This window comes from Schistocerca serialis, unplaced genomic scaffold, assembly GCF_023864345.2.
Source record: "Schistocerca serialis cubense isolate TAMUIC-IGC-003099 unplaced genomic scaffold, iqSchSeri2.2 HiC_scaffold_1261, whole genome shotgun sequence".
NCBI classification, from domain to species: Eukaryota; Metazoa; Arthropoda; class Insecta; order Orthoptera; family Acrididae; genus Schistocerca; species Schistocerca serialis.
This window is the reverse complement of record NW_026047471.1, coordinates 4,034,501-4,056,910: the sequence shown is the minus strand read 5'-3', so window position 1 is coordinate 4,056,910 and position 22,410 is coordinate 4,034,501. Positions and strand designations below refer to the sequence as shown.

The 22,410-nt window shown below is 42.0% G+C and overlaps 1 protein-coding gene across 1 annotated transcript in view; it reads right to left on the bottom strand.

The window, feature by feature from the left end:
• Positions 1-4,106: 4,106 nt before the first annotated feature.
• Positions 4,107-22,410, bottom strand: part of LOC126438157 (uncharacterized) — a 34,749-nt gene continuing 16,445 nt past the window's right edge. The window contains exons 3-7 of the mRNA XM_050090534.1: positions 18,740-18,801; positions 18,613-18,648; positions 12,011-12,128; positions 6,118-6,173; positions 4,107-4,282 (exon numbers count right to left, since the gene is read on the bottom strand). Of these exons, the coding sequence (XP_049946491.1) occupies positions 4,253-4,282; positions 6,118-6,173; positions 12,011-12,128; positions 18,613-18,648; positions 18,740-18,801 (302 nt within the window). The 3' untranslated portion in view covers positions 4,107-4,252. The remainder of the gene's footprint in view (positions 4,283-6,117; positions 6,174-12,010; positions 12,129-18,612; positions 18,649-18,739; positions 18,802-22,410) is intronic.

Here is a 22,410-nt window from a genome sequence, read left to right as displayed (position 1 = left end):
ATGACACTTGGCGTGTCCCCTCGTAAGTGGCGTGCGTTGGGATTCAGTAGACAGAATGCGTCCACTTTCCACGACTACTCATTGCCATGTTCGGAAACTTTCTTTCTTGTAGTGGCACTTTGCATTATGAGGGCTGGTTTTCCTGATAACGATCTACTAATGGACTTTGCTCCTAATTTACGTTACTGTATAGTAAACCTACTGCAACTACTTAAACAGGAAATGTTTGTTTATTTGGATACTCCACTTCTTAGTTGCTACATTTCGCTACAACATTTTCCTTTGTTTCAAAACGGCAAGTTAAGATGACCACTGCAACTTGATAACATCAGTAACAATTTAATACTTTGAAACAGTTATGTGTGGTGTACGAGGAGTGTACTCTGTTGAATGAGGAACACATTAAACACGAAAGCTGCGTCCAATAACAATAATTAACTTTCGGTTACATGACAAAACACAATTCGAAGCACTGTCAGTTCATCTCAGTACCCAGTAAAACTTAAACTGGAACGATCGAAAACATACTTTTGTGGGGAAGGCAAACGAATGACTGCGTTTTATTGGCCGAACACTAAGAATACGCAACAGGCCAACTGAAAACACTGCCTACACTACGTTTGTCCGTCCACTGCTATAATATCCTTGACAGACGTGATTGACTGTGCATGCAAAAACGTCCAAGGAACGGTAGCACGATTTGTAATGTCACGAAATAGGGCAGAGACAGTCCCAGATTTGATAACCGAGTTGGGGTAACATTCATGAAAACAAAAGCGTTTTTCGTTGCCGCGAGATTTTTTCACGAAATTTCAATCACCAACATCTGTTCTGAATGGCAAAACATTAATTCCTCGGGAACTTACACAGGAAGAAACCATAGTAATAATGTAATTCAAGGCTCACAAGAAAAGATTTAAGCGGTCCTTTTTCCCGCACGCTGTTAATGTGTGGGACGGTAGAGAAATAGTCCGAACCTTCTGCCAGGCACGTAAGTCTGCATTGCAAAGAAATCCTGTTGATGTACTCATGTAGATGTAACAACGAAATTATGTTGCAATTGCGACATGTGACTTTCATTTGATTTGAACGTCGAAGTTGTTTGCCGTTTATTTACTTTTTGTTCATTAGTTTCAGCCATATACGAACACCAAGTCGCTTTAGATTGATACTGAAGTAAAGTGTCATGCCTGGACCAATAACAATAGATTCTTACCTACTTGTTATGGTACTGCACTATCTGCCAGCGTCTTCAGAAGTGGATATCGCATACGACGTTCCTAGGGTGTTTATAAATGGATATTGCAGATGACTTCGAACGAAGTTTGAATGTAGCTTCGTAAAAGTTCCGTGATCAAACGATCTGAGTTGCTGGCGAATACAGTTTATCCTCACTAGACAGTATATATTATCATTATACATGAGGTTAATAGGGTTTCGCCGGGTGCGGTGGCTTCAGTCACGAACCGCACGGCTGCTTCAGCCACAGGTTGGAATCCTACCTCGGGCATAGATGTCTGTGATGTCCTTAGGCTAGCTAGGTTTAAGTAGTTCTAGGTCTAGGGGCTGATGACCTAAGCAGGTTGGTCGCATAGTTCTTGAAGCCATTTTTTGACTTTTCGCGTAAATTTTCTTTACATAAACGGCCCTATCTTTAGATTGCGTCGACATAGAAGCTCACTTTTTTACACCACCAAGGGACCGGTTTCCGCATGTTATGTCCACTCGTTCTGGAGGTAAACCGCATTTTAAGGGTTGGGTAGACCGATAGACGGTCAGAATGTGAGACTAGTAGGGTTCCGTTTTTACCGGTTTAGGTGACGAAATCTTAACAACGAAAAGAGCTACGACAGTTACTGAAGATGAGGGCCGCATAAATAACACCCCCTACTCTTTATTCGAAATGTTCTAGTTGCATTCGATACATCATCATATTAATCGTTGCTACGCTTTCGATCCAAATCACGTTTACAGGAATGCAAATAGAATCCATTTGCCTATACACGTGGTAATCCACATCCCAGTATTAATGCCACAGCGTTTTAGAAGTGAAACATTCCCATTGCTAGCTCGCTTAAGAAACACTTCGGCTAATCAACGTTTTCTGGCTGTGGCGAGTCTAGTGGAGAATTCGAAACAGTGTAGAATACGTTTGGCAGCTATGAAGCCGTTTATTTACTCGGGTGGTGTAGAATTATCCTACTAAATTTACTCTCTAATAACAGTATTTTGTTATTTCGATAAACATCCCGAATGATTGTCACATAAGCGGTGACATAAAGGTAGAGAATTCGTGTTTTTTAGTCCAGAAAGCTCTATGCAACAGAAACTGCAGGTCATTTTGCCATTTTCATTGCGAAATTGCCGGCTTATTCATGTTTGGGGTAATAATAGAGGACTGTTTGCCTGGGTTGTCTGCTAGCGTAGTGAAAGGAAGGTCTGGTTTGTTTTCGGTTCTAATCTCGATGGAGGCAGGTAGAACATCAGTAAAGTAGTTTTAAGAAATTCTCGCGCCCCAAATACGTTTTATCGCTACCTTTATTCTGTACTGGCGCCCTGTGGATGTCAATATGACAGTCTTGTAGAATTTCATACATGTTACTGCCTACTTTTTCCGCTTCTGTCAATAATGGAATTGACTTAAGTGTGGCAATGAATGATTTTTAACTGAATTTCTTTATGAATCGTCACGCCTTGCTAAATTTGCACACTTTCATGGTAGGTCAGCAACTGTAATCCAGTATGACTGATCTCAACGTTGACACAGAGCGTTTCGCGGCCGAATGCGGATAATATTTTGCTAATTCGTAACGATCTGGGGTTCTTTGTCTTACTAAAACAGTTATGTTATCTCGACAAGTTGAAATTCATTTTTTTTTTTTTTGTGCTGTCATACCAATTAGCGTTTCTTCTTTCAGTTCTGTCTTATATTTTCGTGCTGTATTTAACACACTAATCAGCATTAATATAGTCATACAAATTATTGAAAACAGCCTAAAAAAGTTCAGATAGTTTGTCAGTTTCACGCCTGTGCATAGTATGTTGGTAGCACTTCGTCGCCTTGCCTGTTATGCTGTGTAGCAGACTTTAAAGCCGTGCGGATCAGCATAACGAAAAGGCGAGGGGTCTCGCTCGTTTTGTCCACGACTGTACATGAACCAGATCGTCGGACCTAGTTCCATATTCTAGTGCCCCACTGAAATTAGCTGTTAATTAACAAGGACAGAATATTAATCGAATGCTGTAGTCAATGTGATCCCTGGAATTACGGAAGACATATTTTTCAGACAGGTCAGCACCTTCAGTGTTCGTCACAAAGGAAATAAAAATGAAATTTTTACAACCCAAAACGGCCGGCCGCTGTGGGCGAGCGGTTCTACGCGCTTCAGTCCGGAACCGCGCTGCTGCTACTACGGTGGCAGGTTCGAATCCTGCCTCGGGCATGGCTGTGTGTGATGTCCTTAGGTTAGTTACGTTTAAATAAGTTATAAGTCCAGGGGACTGATGACATCAGATGTTAAGTCCTATAGTGCTTAGAGCCATTTGAACAACCTACAACGAACACAAAGGAAATGATGCAGCAGGAGCTGCAGGGCAGGGCAGCGGGCATAAAACCAGCCATACATTTATCAAACGGTTCTCAACGAAACAAAGGACAATCTAAACAATGATTTAAATTTGTTTCTCGCTACTGTGAGTCCAGCGGCTTGGTCAGTATACCATAACGCCTATGGCAGTTCCTGCTATGAAAACTTTCTTTGCTGGAAACGTCTGATAAGTACTCTCGTTGAAACCTTGACGGGTAGGTGAGAAGCAGTGCATTATGGTCACTTACCTTTTTCACTAGTGTAAAATTCGTGCCCTCTAATCTTGAGTAACGTAAGGGATTACTGATCATGTACATCATTACATTTCGATCACAGTGCATTCTACTGTACACAATATTAAACACGTCAAGTGAAGCAGAAATTTCTAGCATGTCGTCTGATATCCTCCTGGCTTTGAGCAATGCGTCTGGCTGCTCTCGTTAGATACGATTCTTCTTTCCTCCTTCTCGACAGTGACTGAAGGATATTTGTGTGCGAGGACGAGAAAATTACTTTTAGTACATTTAACATCTCTTTATTTCGTTGTGGGTAAATACAGTTGCCGTGCAGCAGTGAGTGTCAGAATGATATGCGTGGTCCGCTGGTGGTGGCGGCGTTCCACGCGTGCTGTGATGGGCTGCGCTGATGGTTGCCTCAGTGTGGTCTCAGTGAGAGCTTCCTAGCCTCGCCAGTTTCTGAAACACAAGTCACAAATTCATTTCAACAGAGTTTTTTAGAGTAGAGAATCATTGCAAAGCTTGAAAAACTAGTATGATCAATCGTGCCATCAAGCTGAGCAGGCTGAACTAAAAACTACAAAATGTGCAACAATAAAATTTATGACTAAACAGCACACCGTGAGCTCGGAATTGGCAGTAACAAAGTACCCGTATTAGAAAATATAAATACATTCGCGAATGGATCACTGAAAATTTTAACAATTAGGAAGCCTGAGAACCTCTAATTATGAAAATAGAAAACGAATTTCACTTTAAAAAAATTATGATAAAAATTACATTTCCTGTAACTGCAAAATCCGACGTTATAGAATAGTGATCAAACTAGAAAGACTCTTCTTGTCAGAGACACATGCTTTTCGACACAAAATGTCAACAAGTGAATTGGAAGTAAAAGAACTAGGAAATGAGAAAAATTTAAGGACCGAAATAAGTGATGGAATATGTTATCCAAAACCCTATGCAGAAACCTGCAGTTCAAACACTAAATCAGAGTTACAATGCGTATCCTAACGGATCAGCTAAATGGAAGCACAGAGAAAATGGATCAAAACGGAATAACCCATCGGAATCACACATTTTTGAAAAATAAGTTTGCTAGATCGAATTGATAAGAAACTAGGATCGCCAAATTTAAAGGACTGAGATTCAATCAGGGAAGTCAAACACGTGATTTGGAGGAAGAACAGAGGAGGAGCAAAAAAGACACATGGGTGCAGCAACGGGGACACACTCACTTGTTGACGTCAAAGAATATTGGTCTAAAACCACCGCCAACAGGTATCGATTTCGCGTGACCTGGACGGCTCATTCGCGAACGATGAAGAATAAACAAATAGTACAGTAGTAGTATTGCTACAAAAGAAACTAGATTGCCCGCATTTGCTATCTCTTTCTGGTTCTTCCAAGACTTCTTTTTCCATGCGGCGCATATTTCATTGTTTGTAGTGGTAATCGCCTCTCCAACATTCTTTTCACGTGGTCCATTTACTTTTATATTCATATGTTGTTCAATTGGTTCAACGTTTAACTCTTTGCCAATATCTTAGTTTTTATTTTATATAAAATTGTCCATCTTGTCATAGTTCTTAGGAACGTTGTTACAGACGCTTGAGTCTTAGTTCTCTAACGTTTATTAATGGCGCAAGTACAATTGCCGTAGAATAGCACAGGAACTGTCATAATTTTATAAAATTTACTATCATTTCTTTTTCCAGCTTATTTTTTAAAGTATGGTTCACTGTACCACATACCGAAATATTAGATTTTACAACTTTTGTTATCAACAGCTCCATCTTATAGATACTTGAAACTTAGTGCTTGCTCTATTATCTTGTCATAAATGACAATTTTTAATCTTACATGTTCGACTATTTGGTCTATTATCTTGTCATACATCACAATTTTTGGCCTTACATGTTCGACTCCCCTAAATGCTGTCACTTTTGTCTTGTCGCTAGAGACCTTCATATTATATTCCCGGCACGGCAAGCTTAGTTCGTGGACAGTGGTTTACCGTTCATCTTCTTCATCAAATGTAATTAGCTGGTTATCAGCAAATAGACTATGTGTGTTCCGTATGATATTTTTTAAATAGTTTGAACTAAAAATTACTACTTTCTCAAGAGATCGTAAATTTGTATATGTGCAGGATGTCCCAGGAGGAATGGTCAATATTTAGGTGTATGACAGGAACTCTCATTTACAGCAAAAAACTTCATATTGACATATGTACAATTCCGAATGCTTTCGCGTAGAAAGGTAATCCACTCATCGGAGTCATGTGAACTTACCTCTTTAACTAAACAGCTGACGAGACCGTACGCTCTTTCACAGAAATCAGTTTCACCTGAAACAGAAATGAGACAATCGAATCACATAGAGGTTGCCATGATTTATAAGAAACGTTTTATTTGTGCGCAGAAACTGACGGAAACAGAGATCCAATTGAAATGGTAATGCACCAAATGAAAATATAAATGAAAATAAAAGATGCATACTACTAGAATATTTATTCAAAAAGTAAAGGATATTTCCGGAAGCGAACATGGCTATTTCCTGTAGCGAAGAGTTACCACAGTTTTTTTTTTTTTTTTTTTTTTTTTTTTTTTGAGTAACGTACCTTTCGAACATTTTAGAATTTGTCTTGTCTCCACATATGCTTAATTAAGCCTTACACATTTCATTACGTGACCTAATGGTTCAACTGGTCCATAATACCGTCCCTGAGTGTTTATCAATAACATGTTCTTTGAGTTTAGGAACGAGCTGATCGTCCGCACAGGCTAGATCTGTGCTGCAGGGAACGTGGTAAATTTCACAGTCGAGTCGGTTCTTAGCAGAATAATTTATACATTATGAATGAAGCACACACAGCACTGGTATAACATCCTACAATATTTATTATTAGTTACACGAACCTGTAGCACATACTATACGGGGTGGACCATTGATCGAGACCGGGCCAAATATCTCACGAAAAAAGCGCCAAACGAAAAAACTACAAAGAACGAAACTTGTTTAGCTTGAAGGGGGAAACCACATTAATGCAATAAATGCTCAAAAAGATGTCCGTCATCCTCAATGCATTTGTCAATACGTGTAACGACATTCCTCTCAACAGCGAGCAGTTCGCCTTCCGTAATGTTTCCACATGCATTGACAATGCGCTGACGCATGTTGTCAGGCGTTGTCGGTGGATCACGATAGCAAATATCCTTCACCTTTTCCCACAGAAAGAAATCCGGGGACGTCAGATCCGTCTGTCTACGCGACAGCAGCTAAAACACCTACTTAGACATTATCATTTGTTGCAGGTCGTGGTTGACATTTCACATGTGGCTGAACACTTCCTGTTTCCTTAATAACGTAACTATCCGGCGAACGGTCCTGACACTTGGATGATGTCGTCCAGGATACCGAGCAGCATACATAGCACATGCCCGTTGGGCATTTTGATCGCAATAGCCACAGATCAACTCGATATCGACCATTTCCGCAAATGGTCCATTTCAACACGGGTAATGTATCACGAAGCAAATACCGTCCTCACTGGCGTAATGTTACGTGATACCACGTACTTATACGTTTGTGACTATTACAGCGCCAACTGTCGCAAAGTGAAAAAAGTTGTCCAACTAAAACATCCATATTTATTTACGTACTACACGAATATGTAATAAAAATGCGGGTTCCTATTTTAAAAAAGCAGTTGATATCCGTTTGACCTAGCGGGCCAACCATAGTGCCATCTGGTTTCCCCCTTCAAGCTAGACGAGTTCCGTTCTCTGTAGTTTTTTTGTTTGATGCTTATTTCGTGAGATATTTGGCCCGGTCACTATCAATGGACCACCCTGTATACGACAGTCTGACAGGGTGATACGTATCCACTTGAAGGAATACCACAGAAATTGAAAACTTAAAAAAAGGAACTCTAGTTTTGCAGAACACCTGCTTAAGGAAGATTATAGTTACAAATTGAAACATGAAGTACTACATCGCATCCATAAAGGAAGGAAGATGAACTATCTTGAAACAAAGGAAATTAATAAACACTTGTCCATCAACACAAGCTTAGTACTGAATGGCCAGAGACAGATCCCTTACTCGCCAGATGCTACTCGCAGCCCCATCCAAGCCATGTTGTAAATTATCCCTCTTAATTATACACCCCGTTTCCTTTATTTCAGTTACTACAATTTCTCTCGTTGTGTTCAAAAAATTTTACTTTGTATAATCACAGCTGCTTGACTCAGCTGTTTAATATCACCATTATATCCTATCTGTTTTAATTTGTGGTGTATTAAAGACAAGATTATTTTCTTCAGCCATACCTTTGGAACATGTCACGAAAGTCTATGGCTCAAATATTTTCTCTATGTCCAACTGTTGTTATTTGTCTACAGTTCATTAGTTAATGTGTCACCACTATTTTATCTTATTTAAATAATTTTACATAGTATTTAGACTGAAATAATTCCGATTCTTTTTTTCTAATTCTAACATTAAAATTTTTCCTCTCTGTAAATGGAGATACTCTGTACATGCTGTAGTTTAAAATCTTTGATTCAACAAAATTTCACTGCACACATATTTAACTTTGCACCTGAAGATGGCTTCACAGCCAAAAACCGGTTCGTCTAACAAATAAGGTTTATTGTAGAATATTACACCAGTGTTGTGAGTGTATCATTTATAGCTTGCTGCTCTGTTAAACAGAAGTCGTAGAATGTCAGCAAACAGTGCTGGAATTAGGGAAACACTGAGCAGATACGAGCTGGTGAAAATTTTCTGTCTTTTGTCAAATAGAATTTGATACTTGAAAATTTAGTTAGAATGATGTGCCTGAGAGGTCATGGAAGTTTTGGTGATTTATAGAACAAGAGCAAAGTCGTAGTTACCGAAATTATTTACATAGTGGGTAGATTTTATTACATCGTACGTATGTAGGTTGGAACAAAAATATACTGACATTTCGAGGGGTTGTAGTGTTTTCGAGAACAAGTAGAGGCCAGGAAACCACCGCCACAAAAGTTATCCAACTATGCATTTTTTGATGCGACCTAACAAAAATTCCGCTCCTGAACCAACTTCTTCATCTCAGAGCAACACTTGCACCCAACGTCCTCAATTATTTGTTGGATGTATTCCAATCTATGGTTCTTTATTCCACGATTCTGCGGAGAACCTCATCATTTCTCATCTTGTCAGTCCACCCAATGTTCGACATCCTTCTGTAACACCACATCCCAAATGCTTTGATTCTTTTCTTTTCCGTTTTTCCCACTGTCCATGATACACTGGCATTCAATACTTTGATCCAAACGTATAGTGTCGGATATTTCTTCTTCGAATAAAGGGCTATGTTTGTAACTAGTAGTCTTCTCTTGACGAAGAATGATCTCTTTGCCTGTACTAATATGCTTTTTAAGTCCTCCTTTCATCGTCCATCATGAGTTATTTTACATCCAAGCTCGCAGAATTCCTGAACTTTGTCTACATCGTGGTCACCAGTTTTGATGTGTTCTGTTACTTCAGATTAATTTCGTCTTTCTTCGCTTTACTCTCAATCCAAATTCTGAAAACATTAAACTTCATGCCACTCAAGAAATCCTGTAATTTTTCTTCACTTTCACTGTTTTAAGAATGTCAGCGAATCTTATCGTTGATACCCTTTCACCTTGAATTTTAACTATACTCTTGAATCTTTCTTTTTCTATTAGTCGCATTGCTTCTTTGACGTATAAATTGAACTATAGAGATGAAAAACCACATTCCTGTTATACACACTTCTTAATCCGTTCATTTCGTTGTTGATATTTCAGTCTTATTATTCCCTATCAGTTCTTGTACGTACAGTATATTACCCGTCTTTCCCTAGTTCTTACTCCTACTTTCCTCAGGTTCCTTGCAACGTTTTACATTGTCGAGCGCTTTTCCTGCGTCGAAAAATTCTATTTTGATTACAGATTCCATTATCAGGCACAGGATCAGAACTGAGTCTCTAGTGCCTTTACTTCCCCTAAAACCAAAGTGAACGGCATCTAACAGGTCCTCAGTTTTGTTTTCCCCCTTTTCAGCTACAGCTGCTTCTGTAGTGATTCAAGGACAGTTTACGCGCTCCAGAATGAGATTTCCACTCTACAGCGGACTGTGCGCTGGTATGAAACCTCCTGGCAGATTAAAACTGTGTGCCAGACCGAGACTCGAACTCGGGACCTTTGCCTTCCGTGGGCAAGTGCGCTACCAACTGAGCTACCCAAGCTCGTCCTCAGAGCTTTACTTCAGCCAGTACCTCTCCTGCGTAGGAGAGCTTCTGTAAAGTTTGGAAGGTAGGAGACGAGGTACTGGCAGAAGTAAAGCTGTGAGGACGGGGCGTAAGTCGTGATTGGGTAGTTCAGTTGGTAGAGCACTTGCCCGCGAAAGGCAAAGGTCCCGAGTTCGAGTCTCGGTCCGGCATACAGTTTTAATCTGCCAGGAAGTTCCAGTTTGCGTGCTAATATTAGCTGAAATTTAATCAGAAATTAGTGTTTTCCCTCTTTCCTTCTAACGACCCCATACTCTGGTATAGCTCTGTTTTCTATTCCTTCTGCAACTACCACGTTCCAGTCCCCCATTATTATTATCTAGATAGCCACTTTTGTGTTCCATAGATCATTTGATCGAGTCTTTTATCGACATAATGTCGAACGACTCAGTTTACAGGACATGTATCCAGGATTAGTGCTAATATTAGTATTCATTATTTTTTAGTGCTACTCATGCAACTACACTTAAAAACAAAGTCCTTTTTTTACTTTTTAACTTGTTTTGCTACCTGTCAGACATTTTATGTTGTTAAGCAAATTTTTGTTGCTGATAATTGAACTCCTTTCTGAACCACTGATAGCTTTAATGATGGACAATAATGGTCATTAGATTTTCGTTCCTTTGAATTGCCCGTTCAATAGCCTCATATACTCTTTCTTTTTAACTTTTGAGTGACATCCGCACGTATATGCATACCTCAACTGTAGTTGATGACTTCGTTTTACTGTTTATTCTGATAAGAACAACCTTATTTATGAATTTGTTCACAGTAACTCATTCTCTGCCCCATCTTCCTATACATAAAGAATCTTACTGCCGGCGTCGGTGGCAGAGGGGTTCTAGGCGCTTCAGTCCGGAACCGCGCTGCTGCTACGGTCGCATGGTCGAATCCTGCCTCGGGCATGGATGTGTGTGATGTCCTTAGGTTAGTTAGGTTTAAGTAGTTCTAAGTTCTGGGGACTGATGACCTCAGATATTAAGTCCCATAGTGCTCAGAGCCATTTGAACCATTTTTGAATCCTACTCCCGTTTTACCATTTTCTGCTGCTGTTGACGTTACCCTTCATTCGTCTTGCTAGAAACACTGTATGTAGACTGAGTCTCTGCGTTTTTCTTTTCAGATTTTGTGGCTTTCCTACCATGTTCAAACTTCCGACATTCCACGCTCCTACTTTCGTTAGTTACTCCACCTTTTTCTCATGATTACTCTCTCTGAGATCCGAATGGGAAACTAATCCGGAATCTTTTGCGAGTGGAAGGCTTGTCGTGACACTTTTTGAATTACAGGACACGTGTGAAAACACATTATGTGTCTCTGAAGCGGTGATTTCCGCAGCGTTCTGCATCCTCATGCCGTTGATCACTGCTGATTCTTCCTCTTTTTGTGGCAGTCCTCTACTCCAAAAGGAAGATACTGCCCTGAAATTCTGTCCACTAAAGTGCGTTTAAGCTGCAGAGGAAAAAGCACCTGTTAGGCCATCGCTTTTCAGGAAAACTTTAGTTGTACCGCTGACAGCCGTCATTGTGGTTAGTGGGATGTTATTCACATAGGAGTGGATGCAATAGACGCAACCTTCTGAACACATTAAGGTTCATTGGGAGGAGTCCCCCTCCGATCTGTCAAGGATGATTTACGTTTGCTGCCGGAGTGGTGTCTTATTTGCGGGGGTACACCTATAACTTCCTTTCAGAACATTGGTCACTACTCTCAGTGAGTCAATCAAGACAACCCGTAGATACCGATGAAGTTTGGTGATGTATTTTTGCTATCTCATCGCCTCTCTCTCTTCCGCCCCCCTCCCCCCTCTCTCACTCTTTGTCTGTAGAAACATGTTTGAAGAGATTGTAAAGGAGAACGTGAAGTGATCGGTATCTCACCTCTGCCAGCGACGCAGTTGTCGACCATTTCACTGAGGCCCTCGATGTTAGTCTCGTTAGGGAAACGGCGAGTCATCACTTTGATCAGGTCGACATCGAAATCACCTTCCGAATCGATCTGTAAAAAGACAAAAAGGTTGTACAATATGAAACTAGAAAAACGTAAGGTTTACAAGATGAATGATTTGAATTGGTTGTATGTGAAATGTCACTCCTTCGCGTCGTTCTCTACGTTCCTGCAAATCGATATTGTCATAACTTTGAAAGGCAGTAAAATACAAATATTCATATAAAAGTCTTTGTTTGAATCTGTTTACCAGAGACATGTAGCCTGTTCTCTAAGTGTGCTCAGCTCATCGGGTGAGAAAACAATCGTTAAAAGATTGCACCGATTTAATTATCCTTTTCCCTCTAACTCCAAGGACCGATGACTTTGTAGTTTAGTCCACTTAAACTCCATGTATCACCACAATCCAATCCGAGGTGGTAGTGCGTGGGAAGAAAATTCTACCCAGTCATCCAAAATAGCAGTATCTCATAACTCTGCCACCTAGCTCGCTCATTCAGATCACAATCTGTAAGAATTATATACGGGATCTGTACTAAAGAGGTTTTACGTGTGATTCTGAGGCATTTCGTGACCTGCTGTTTCGATCTACGGCTGAAGGGCCGGATTACAATTGAGGATATATGCTCAATCGAGGAGATGCAAGACGATCGAGCAGCCAAAGGAAGAAAATTACTGCTATGACAAGATTACGTTGTAATATCAAGTGGTTGTGTTGTATATGCAGAAGTGTGCTGAGGAATGGGTGTTGGTATGGCTTATAATATTATAACATATATATATATATATATAATATTATAATATATAATATACATATTAGTGTAGGGTTGTCAGCAATGTATAATACCTGTTGTTCGGTCGTATACAACACTCGTATACCCTTGGTTAAAAGTTGTCATGAAACGCTGATGTCTTTAGTTACAGTGATTAATGTTTACAGCTACCAACACTCCTGTTGATGGGTGATCTCATTGTCACACCAAATTACATCCACCGGAAACAGGAAACATGCCGCAATTGTAATGAGAGGCAATGCAGTCTATCAAAGCATGTTGAGTAGTTTAGTCAAAGCGTGTTGAGTAGCCTGTCGGGGTGACCGAGCGGTTCCAGGCGCTACAGACTGGAAGCGCGCGACCGCTACGGTCGCAGGTTCGAATCCTGCCTCGGGCATGGATGTGTGTCATGTCCTTAGGTTAGTTAGGTTTAAGTAGTTCTAAGTTCCAGGGGACTGATGACCTCAGTAGTTGAGTCCCATAGTACTCAGAGCCATTTGAACCATGTTGAGTAGTTTGTCTGTCAGTACACCCCTGACAGAAACGGTGAATCATCCAGAATACATGGTCGGATGTCACTGTAACTTCGAACATATAAACACTATCGGTGGCTATGTAATTATTTAAAGTTGCGTTTCTCTCTGGATGGCTGAGCCCCCATCAGAGTGCATTTGCGTTGTTCGTGTTCAGCGTTCAGTCGAGTCGGCCCTAGATGACTCCTGACAGGTTCGAATCCTGCCACGGGCATGGATGTGTGTGATGTCCTTAGGTTAGTTAGATTTAATTAGTTCTAAGTTCTAGGGGACTGATGACCTTAGCAGTTAAGTCCCATAGTGCTCAGAGCCATTTTGACTCCTGACAGCTCGCAGCTGCGAAGTGCTAACGGCTGCAGGCTAAAACAGTAGCCGTCTACTGTGACGACAATGAGGCATCGCCACAGAGGCATTTACACAATCGCATTACGTTATTGGTTGAGATAGGCCCGCGAAGTTACCGCACCCAACCCTGCCGCAACTGACAGGAACTAACTTACGACGAAACATCTATAGGGCTGGTAGTGAATATAAAGGGCGTGAAGCTCAGATGTTGAGTGATCACGTTAAGGGCATGTGTAGCCATGTGAGACAGCTTTATCAGCAGTTTGAAAGAGGCCTCACTATGTGTCTCCATTTGGCCCACTGGTAGAATATCCACGTCTGGGGGGCATTCAGATGTGACAATGATTCGATGTTGGACTGCACTGGAATGTGAGAATAGGCAATGTTCCAGTTGACGACGTCTGACCACCGCAAGCGGAAATCCTGTGCACCAAGCATATCATAACTCCATCATATCTGTGTCTGCCATCCGAAAACATGTAATGGACCCTCTATAACATTCAGTGTCATTCCAAACCATTAATGGGCGACTAGCGTCAGCCATACTAGGGAATTACAGGCCTACCCTTAAAACCACAACAAAAACGGCTGCGTTTGGAGTGGTTCCTTGACTGGGAACCATGGACTGCTTATGCAAGACGTCGTATTTTGTTCAGCGGGAATCGCCGTTCTGCTGTACCACGGATCTTCGGCGGTTTTGACGGCGATCTGCAGAGAGGTCCCCTTCTTCCAATGTTATGGGGATATACAGCGGCATTACTCCTGGAGTCTGGCGTACGGAGCCATCGGCTATGGCTTTAAGTCACGGCTGTTAGTGAGGGAACTCTCGACGGGAGCAATAGTACGTCACGGTCATCCTAAGCCCTCAAGTATTGCCTCTCGTGCGACAGTATTGTGTTGCCATTTTTCACCAGGGTGGCTACAAAATCTAAAAAGGGAAATGCAAAGTCTAAATCTGGATATAGTAGGGGTCAGTGATGTGAAATGGAAAGAAGACAAGGATTTCTGGCCAGATGAGTATAGGGTAATATCAACAGCAGCAGAAAATGGTATAACTGTGGAGGATTCGTTATGAATAGGAAGGTACAGCAGACACTGTGTGTCACTGTGAACAATTCAGTGATAGGTTTGTTCTTAAAAGAATCGACAACAGACCAACATTGTCAACGATAGGTTAGGTATGCATGCGGACGTCGCGAGCTGAAGATGAAGAGATAGAGAAAGTATATGAGGATATGGAAAGGATAATACAGTACGTAAAGGAAGATGAAAATCTAATAGTAATGGGGGATTGGAATGTAGTTGTAGGGGGAGACGTAGGAAAAGAGGTTAGAGAAGAATATGGGATTGGTAGTAGGAATGAGAGAGGAGAAAGACTATTTCAGTTCTGTAATAGCGAATATGCTGTTCATAGATAAAAAAAGGTAACTGCGAAGAAACCATGGGTAAAAGGACTGACCGATATAAGAAAGTCAAAATACCTTCGGTGAAATTAAAACCAAGGGTGGTAAAATTTAGAGTCCAACGGGAATTCCACTGTTAAATGCAGAGGAGAGAGCGGATAGGTGGAAAGAATACATTGAAAGCCTATATGAGGGAGAAGATTTGTCTCATGTGATAGAAGAAGAAACAGGAGTCGATGTAGAAGAGATACGGTATCCAGTATTAGAATCAGAATTAAAGTGCGATTTGGAGGACTTAACATCAAATACGGCAGAAGAGATGGATAACATTCCATCAGAATTTCTAAAATCATTGGGGCAGGGGCAACCGAACGACTATTCGCGTTGGTGTGTGGAATGTGTGTGTCTGGCGACATATCATTTGATTTGCGGAAAAAATATCATCCACACAATTCCGAAGACTGCAAGAGCTGGCAAGTGCGAGAATTATCAGACAATCAGCTTAACAGCTCATGTATGCAAGTTGCTGACGAGAATAATAAACAGAAGAATGGAAAAGAAAAATGAGAATGTGTTAGATGACGATCAGTTTGAATTTAGAAAAGGTAAAGGCACGAGTGAAGCAATTGTGAGATTGCGGTTGAAAATAGAAGCAAGACTAAAAAAAATTAAGACACGTTCATTGGATCTGTTGACTGGAAAAAGCATTCGACAGTAAATATTGGTGCAAAATGTTCGTAATTTTGCGAAAAGTAGGTGTATGATACAGGGAGAGACGTGTAATATACAACACGTACAAGAGCCAAGAGGAAATAATAAGAGTGGACGACCAAGAACGGATAAAAAAGGGTGTAGCCTTGCGCCCCTACTGTTCAATCTGTACATGGAAGAAGTAATGATGGAAATAAAAGGAAGGTTCAGGAGTAGAATTAAAATTCAAGGTGAAAGGATGTCAAAGATAAGATTCGCTGATGACGTTGAAGAAGAATTATATAATACATAATGGACTGAACAATGTAATGAGAATAAAATATGGGTTGAGAATAAATCGAAGAAAGACGAAAGCAATGGGAAGTAGCAGAAATCAGAACAGCGAGACACTTAACATCAGGAGCGATGAAAAGGAATTCTACTACCTAGGCAGCAAAAAACCAATGACGGACGGAGCAAGAAGGACATCAAAAGCAGACTAGTACTGCCAAAAAGGGCGTTCCTGCCCATGAGAAGCCTACTAATACCAAAAATAGACCTTAATTTGGGGAAGAAATTACTGAGTATTTATGTTTGGAGCAAAACATTGTCCGGTAGTGAAACATGGATTGTGGGAAAACCAGAATAGAAGGAAGTCGAAGCATCTGAGATGTGGCGCTACAGACGACTGTTGAAAATTAGGTGGACTGATAAGGTAAGGAATGGGGATGAGGATGTCCTGAGCAGAATCGTAGAGGAAAGGAATATGTAGAAAACACTGATAAGGGGAAGGGACAGGACTATAGGACGTCTGTTAAGACATCGGGGTATTACTTCCATGGTACTAGAGGGAGCTGCGCTAAGTTCTTTGTTCATTTTGTAGGATAGACTGTTATAGGGCGCCCATGTACGTAAGTTGTCTGTGGTAGTTCAGCACTGAACGATCACCGATGAGAGACATGCTAGTATGTCTTCGAGTGCAATATCAGACGTACCATGCCTAATAAGGCACTGTGGTGCTGACATCAACTTTAGGGTACACTTCTTTACCAGACGAATTTCACGTGTAAAATTGGATTTACTGAGGAAGCGCGGGAGTATTTAAAAGCAGCTTTCATAAGAAGGAGTAGTCACAGCAGAAAGAGATATCATCTTTCGTCATAGTCTTAAGCTGATATTCGGTTTACATTTCAGCATAGTTGTATCTCTTCATTTACGCCCCAAAGTTTCAAATTTTTCTGCAGTTCATAGGCACTTCAATTAAACTGGCTTCTCACGTAACACTGACCTGATAGTAATGAATGAGAGAAAGAAACTGACGAAGTGTTTTGTCAACTGGAGAGGAATGGGGAGAAAGTTGCACATATGCTTGGGTAAGGTACTATCGCAGTATCCCTTAGAAGCCGTTTATGGAAACCAGGGAAAAGTTTCATAAAGATTGTAATGGAAGTAATAGTGTGCAAGCATGAATTCCCTTTATTTCATTAGAGCACAATCAGTTTCACCTTCTTGGTCGATGTCAAGAGCCTTAAAACGTAAAGATATAAGTGATTACAAAAGTTCGTTTTAGCTGGGTGGGGATCTGCTCCTATAAAATTTAGCGTCGAAATGGACACTATCTCATGAAGACACCAGACGCCTTTCTAATTAGAGGTTTTGACGTAATTAGCAGCGTGACAGTATACATAATCTTTATAGTGCGATTATACGTGTATTTGTGACGCAATGCTTCACTATTTTCTCTATCGGGCTATTGAAGATTACAGTCCAGTCGGAACACGCATAGCCGTAGCAATACTTGGACCGGTTTTGATTGTAATGAACTTTAACAACCTATATAACGTAATTAAATCCTGTATTCAGAAAATACCCGATGTTTTATTAATGAACTAGTATTTGTTTAAAATTTTAATCGCATGTTTTAACACAGTAATGATGTTCAGTAAGTTTTTATGTTTTGTAGCGTTTTCCTCTACTCTTTCTGTTGTTTTATCCATTAGTGCAGATACTGGTATGATAAAAAGAACATTACTTGTAGTAGCTGCAGCCGTTCGCATTTTCATTTGAGTAAAATAACAGCGGATAGTCAATCAATTGCATCACGTTTCATTTATTCAAGTCCTGTTCCACCAACCTCCTGTCAGTATCTGCGGGGATACACATTGCTAAATTGTTCCGTGTGCATTCAGATCTGTTTTCTGTTGACTGTTCGGGACTAAGTAGCATAAATATTTATTATTCCATAATTTTAGCTGGTAAAGATGATTTTATTATTCGTACCGATTGCTCTCTGATGTTCTCGCTGGGTCTGTAATGATTTCATAAACTTCCAGGTAAAAAGATTATATTTATTTTCCCATATTTCTTTATTTCAGTATGTGACATATCCTGAATTGAAAGCCCCTGTTAACCTTCCGTATGCACGCTTTTTGAACTTGAATATACCTACGCATGTTAAGAAGCGTCTGTATTTCCCGAATCAGGAAATAATGTCCACCCTGAGACGTGCACTACAAACATGAAAGACATGTATGATGGTGTAAGACGATGAAACTACCCGTAGAAGAAACGTCTTTAAAGAAATACTTCCAAGCACGGGACAAGCGATGTCGTCTGAGAATACTGCGCTACAAACGACAACAAAGGTGTGCGTCTTTTAGACTTCATATTGCAAATAGATATCTAAATGCACTAATAATCTTGGAAATGGGAGCCTTCCGTACATGAATAAAATGAACCACTTTAGTTTGAAGAAGAATGAAGGATTTAATGAGAACGGAAAAACACTTACCTCTCCGGACCTGTCCGTCAGGCAGTGTATGTAGCACTGAAACAAAGCATGCCGTTGTGATTCTTCGTTAATTATAAAAATAAAACAATGTATTTATGGATTCAAGGAAAACCAAAAATTAGCTCACCTTAGCCACGTAGTCGTTCTCGTTTTGCAGTCTGCCGTGGGAGAAAAAGTAGTTCAGAGTAACTGAAAAAGCGGGAAAATTGTTAATTGGTTTCAAGTATGTCACACTACACAGACAGATAAAAGATGGATACTGAATCAGAATTTTAAACTGTAGGTCAAATATTCTGAGTTCGATGTTAGTCAAAAAAACTACGTCCCGTGGTAGTGAAGTTGGAGTTAGTAAAAGAAAAAATTGTCCCTGAATACTTAAGTTTACCCCTCCCTACCATAAATACGAATGCTTGCGTAAGGTATGTGTGTAACATTCGTTTGTATCATCACAGCAGTCCTTCCTAAAGTCAGATATGATGCGACCGGATAGACGACGTGATTTTCGCACGATTTGTGTACTTCATCTGTTTCTTAGTCACTGGCCTCCTCAGTACTTCTGCTCACGCATCAAATACATATCTTCATTCCGAAACTGCACTCATATTCATAAATTAAGGATAATACAGATGCATGGTGAAACAATGCTCTGGTGGGCGGTTTCCGGGTTTAAATCACCTCGGGGTGTGACCACACGGTGCATTTGACCTGCGGTCGTTGTACGGTGGCGCTGGCAGCAGTCCACATACGCAGAGGTGTGTTGGTGCATGTCAGAGTACGGTGCAGCGAGTAAGTGGGCACACGTTTTCAGACGTGCTAATGGTGACTGTGGGTTGAAAATGGCTCAAAGAATACATACTGATGTCGTTATGAGGGCTAGAATACTATGGCGACTGGAGGCTGGTCAAAGAGCAGGTCGTAGCACGGGCCCTCCATGTGATCTCACGATTATGGCAACGATTCCAGCAGACAGGAAACGTGTCCAGGCGCTACAGTACGGGACGTCCACAGTGTACAACACCGCAAGAAGATCGGTATCTCACCATCAGTGCCCGCAGACGGCCGCGGAGTACTGCAGGTAGCCTTGCTCGGGACCTTACCACAGCCACTGGGTCTCCAGACACACAGTCTACAGACGACTGAACAGACATGGTTTATTCGCCCGGAGACCTACAAGGTGCATTCCACTGACCCCTGGTCACAGGAGACCCCGTAAGGCCTGATGTCAAGAACACAGTACATGGTCATTGGAACAGTGGTCCCCGGTTATGTTCACGGACGAGTCCAGCTATAGTCTGAACAGTGATTCTCGCCGGGTTTTCACCTGGCGTGAACCAGGAACCAGATACCAACCCCTTAATGTCCTTGAAAGGGAACTGTACGGAGGTCGTGGTTTGATGGTGTGGGGTGAGATTATGGTTGGTGCACGTACACCCCTGCATGTCTTTGACAGAGGAACTGTAACAGGTCAGGTGTATCGGGACGTCATTTTGCACCAGTATGTCTGCCTTTTCAGCGGTGCAGTGCGTCCGACTTTCCTCCTGATGGATGATAACGCACGGCCTCGCGAGTTTCCATCTTGGAGGAGTACCTTCAGACAGAAAATATCAGGCGAATTGGGTGGCCTGCCTGTTCTCTAGACCTAAACCCCATCGAGCACGTCTAGGATGCTCTCAGTCGACGTATCGCTGCACGTCTTCAAACCCCTATGACACTTCAGGAGCTCCGACAGGCACTGGTGCAAGAATGGGAAGCTATACCCCAGCAGCTGCTCGACCACCTGATCCAGAGCATGCCAACCCGTTGTGCGGCCTGTGTACATGTGCATGGTGATCATATCCCATATTGGCGTCGGGGTACATGCGCAGGAAACCGAGGCGTGTTGTAGCACATGTGATTTGGGACGGTTTTCTCAACTTACCACCAATACCGTGGAGTTACAGATCTGTGTCTTGTGTGCTCCCTATGTGCCTATGCTAATAGCGCAAGTTTTGTGTAGCGCCAAATTGTGTGGCACCACATTCTGCAATTATCCTTAATTTATGAGCATGAGTGTATGTATTAACGAAAGTATGAATGGCGATCATGCAAATGTAGGCGTGGAAGGACTCAATGTGTACAAAAAATGTGAGCCTAGGCTTCAGTTTAGAATGGCACTTCCCCTCCAACACTCAGCATTTCTCCTACAGTGCCTGCCCGTAACCCCCACCACTACCGCTCTCTCCACGCACTTCCAGCCAATTGCGCCGGCCGCGTTATACTGCGCGGACTGTACGACATGCAGGCAGCTTCGTCCGTCGCTGGGGCAGTGGCGGGGTATTCAGACATTTCGATGGCGCTTGGTGGCTCTAGTAAGTGACCTCAACTGCAACTGCCCTGGCATGTTTTAAAGCTATCCATGCGCCCATACTAGGCTTGTCGAACCAGTCGGACTTTGAATCGGTATCCGCTGTATGCCGTATGCCTACCTACGTTTTTCCTGCTGCAGGCCGCCGCTGAATGGGACGAGCATTGAACCAATACTCTCGCAATCACCGAGACGCAGGACGCCAGCTATCTCCCGACGCTCGCTTCGACTGGGTGAAATACAGCCACCTCACCAACAGCGTAACAACATTCGGCCTCTGTATGCCAACCACAGTGCTCGTGACGCCGATTCTTGCCAACGTGAGCCGCCAGAAAGCCACCTGAGCAGGCCCAGGAAATGATTTCTAAGCGGCGACCTACACTACAAATAACTGAAGACGTACATGACTGTGTAAGACGGTGAAGCTACCTGTAAAAGAAACATCTTTAGGAAAGCACTTCCAAGCAAGCGACAACATAGACTTCATTCATCGGAACTAGCTCGCAGCAACGGACGCGGGTTCACGCCTGTAACAACTATAGCTTGCTGGAGTAATAGAGTTTGCATCTACGCCATTTTTCTCGCTGCAGCCACTTTAAACTCTGACTGACTTCCGTTGCGTCTGCAAAACCCAATGAAGCCAGAGTGTCCACGTGGAAGTGCCATCGCCGTCCTCATAGAAGAACGGTTCTTCCCTGCCTCACCCCCCCCCCCCCCACCGCCCCAGTCCCTGTAGCGGTCATTGCACTCCCTGATTCCTGACCCTCTAATTTTTTTCCCCCACCACACCGCTACAATAGACAATAGAACGTATCCTCCTTTTGCGCCTAACAACTGTGGAATAAATTACCCTGAAAAGTATCTTATCCAAAAATTACACTGCACCTAAGAGAAGACTTAAGTTATGTCTGTTAATCCCTTAAAGCCGTGTGCCACATATTCACATCATACCAATTCGACATCAGTAAATGGTACATTGAATGATATTTTCACTGTGCAGCGGAGTGTGCGCTGATAGGAACTTCGCGGCGGATTAAAACTGTATGCCGCACCGAGATTCGGACTCGGGACCTTGGCCTTTCGTGGGGAATTGCTCTACCAACTGAGCTACCCAAGCACGACTCACGCCCCCTCCTCACAGCTTTACTTCTGCCAGTACCTCGTCTCCTACCTTCCAAACTTTATACAAGCTCTCCTACGAACCTTGCAGAAGTAGCACTCCTAAAAGAATGGATATTGTGGAGACATTGCTTTGCCACAGCCTGGGTGATGTTTGCAGACTGAGGTTTTTACTCTGCAGCGGAGTGTGTGGTAGAGCACTTGCCCGCGAAAGGCAAAGGTCCAGAGTTCTAGTCTCGGTCCGACAAACAGTTTTAATCTGCCAGGAAGTTTCATATCAACGCACACTCCGCTGCAGAGTGAATCTCATTTTGGAAAAATCCCCCAGGCTGTGG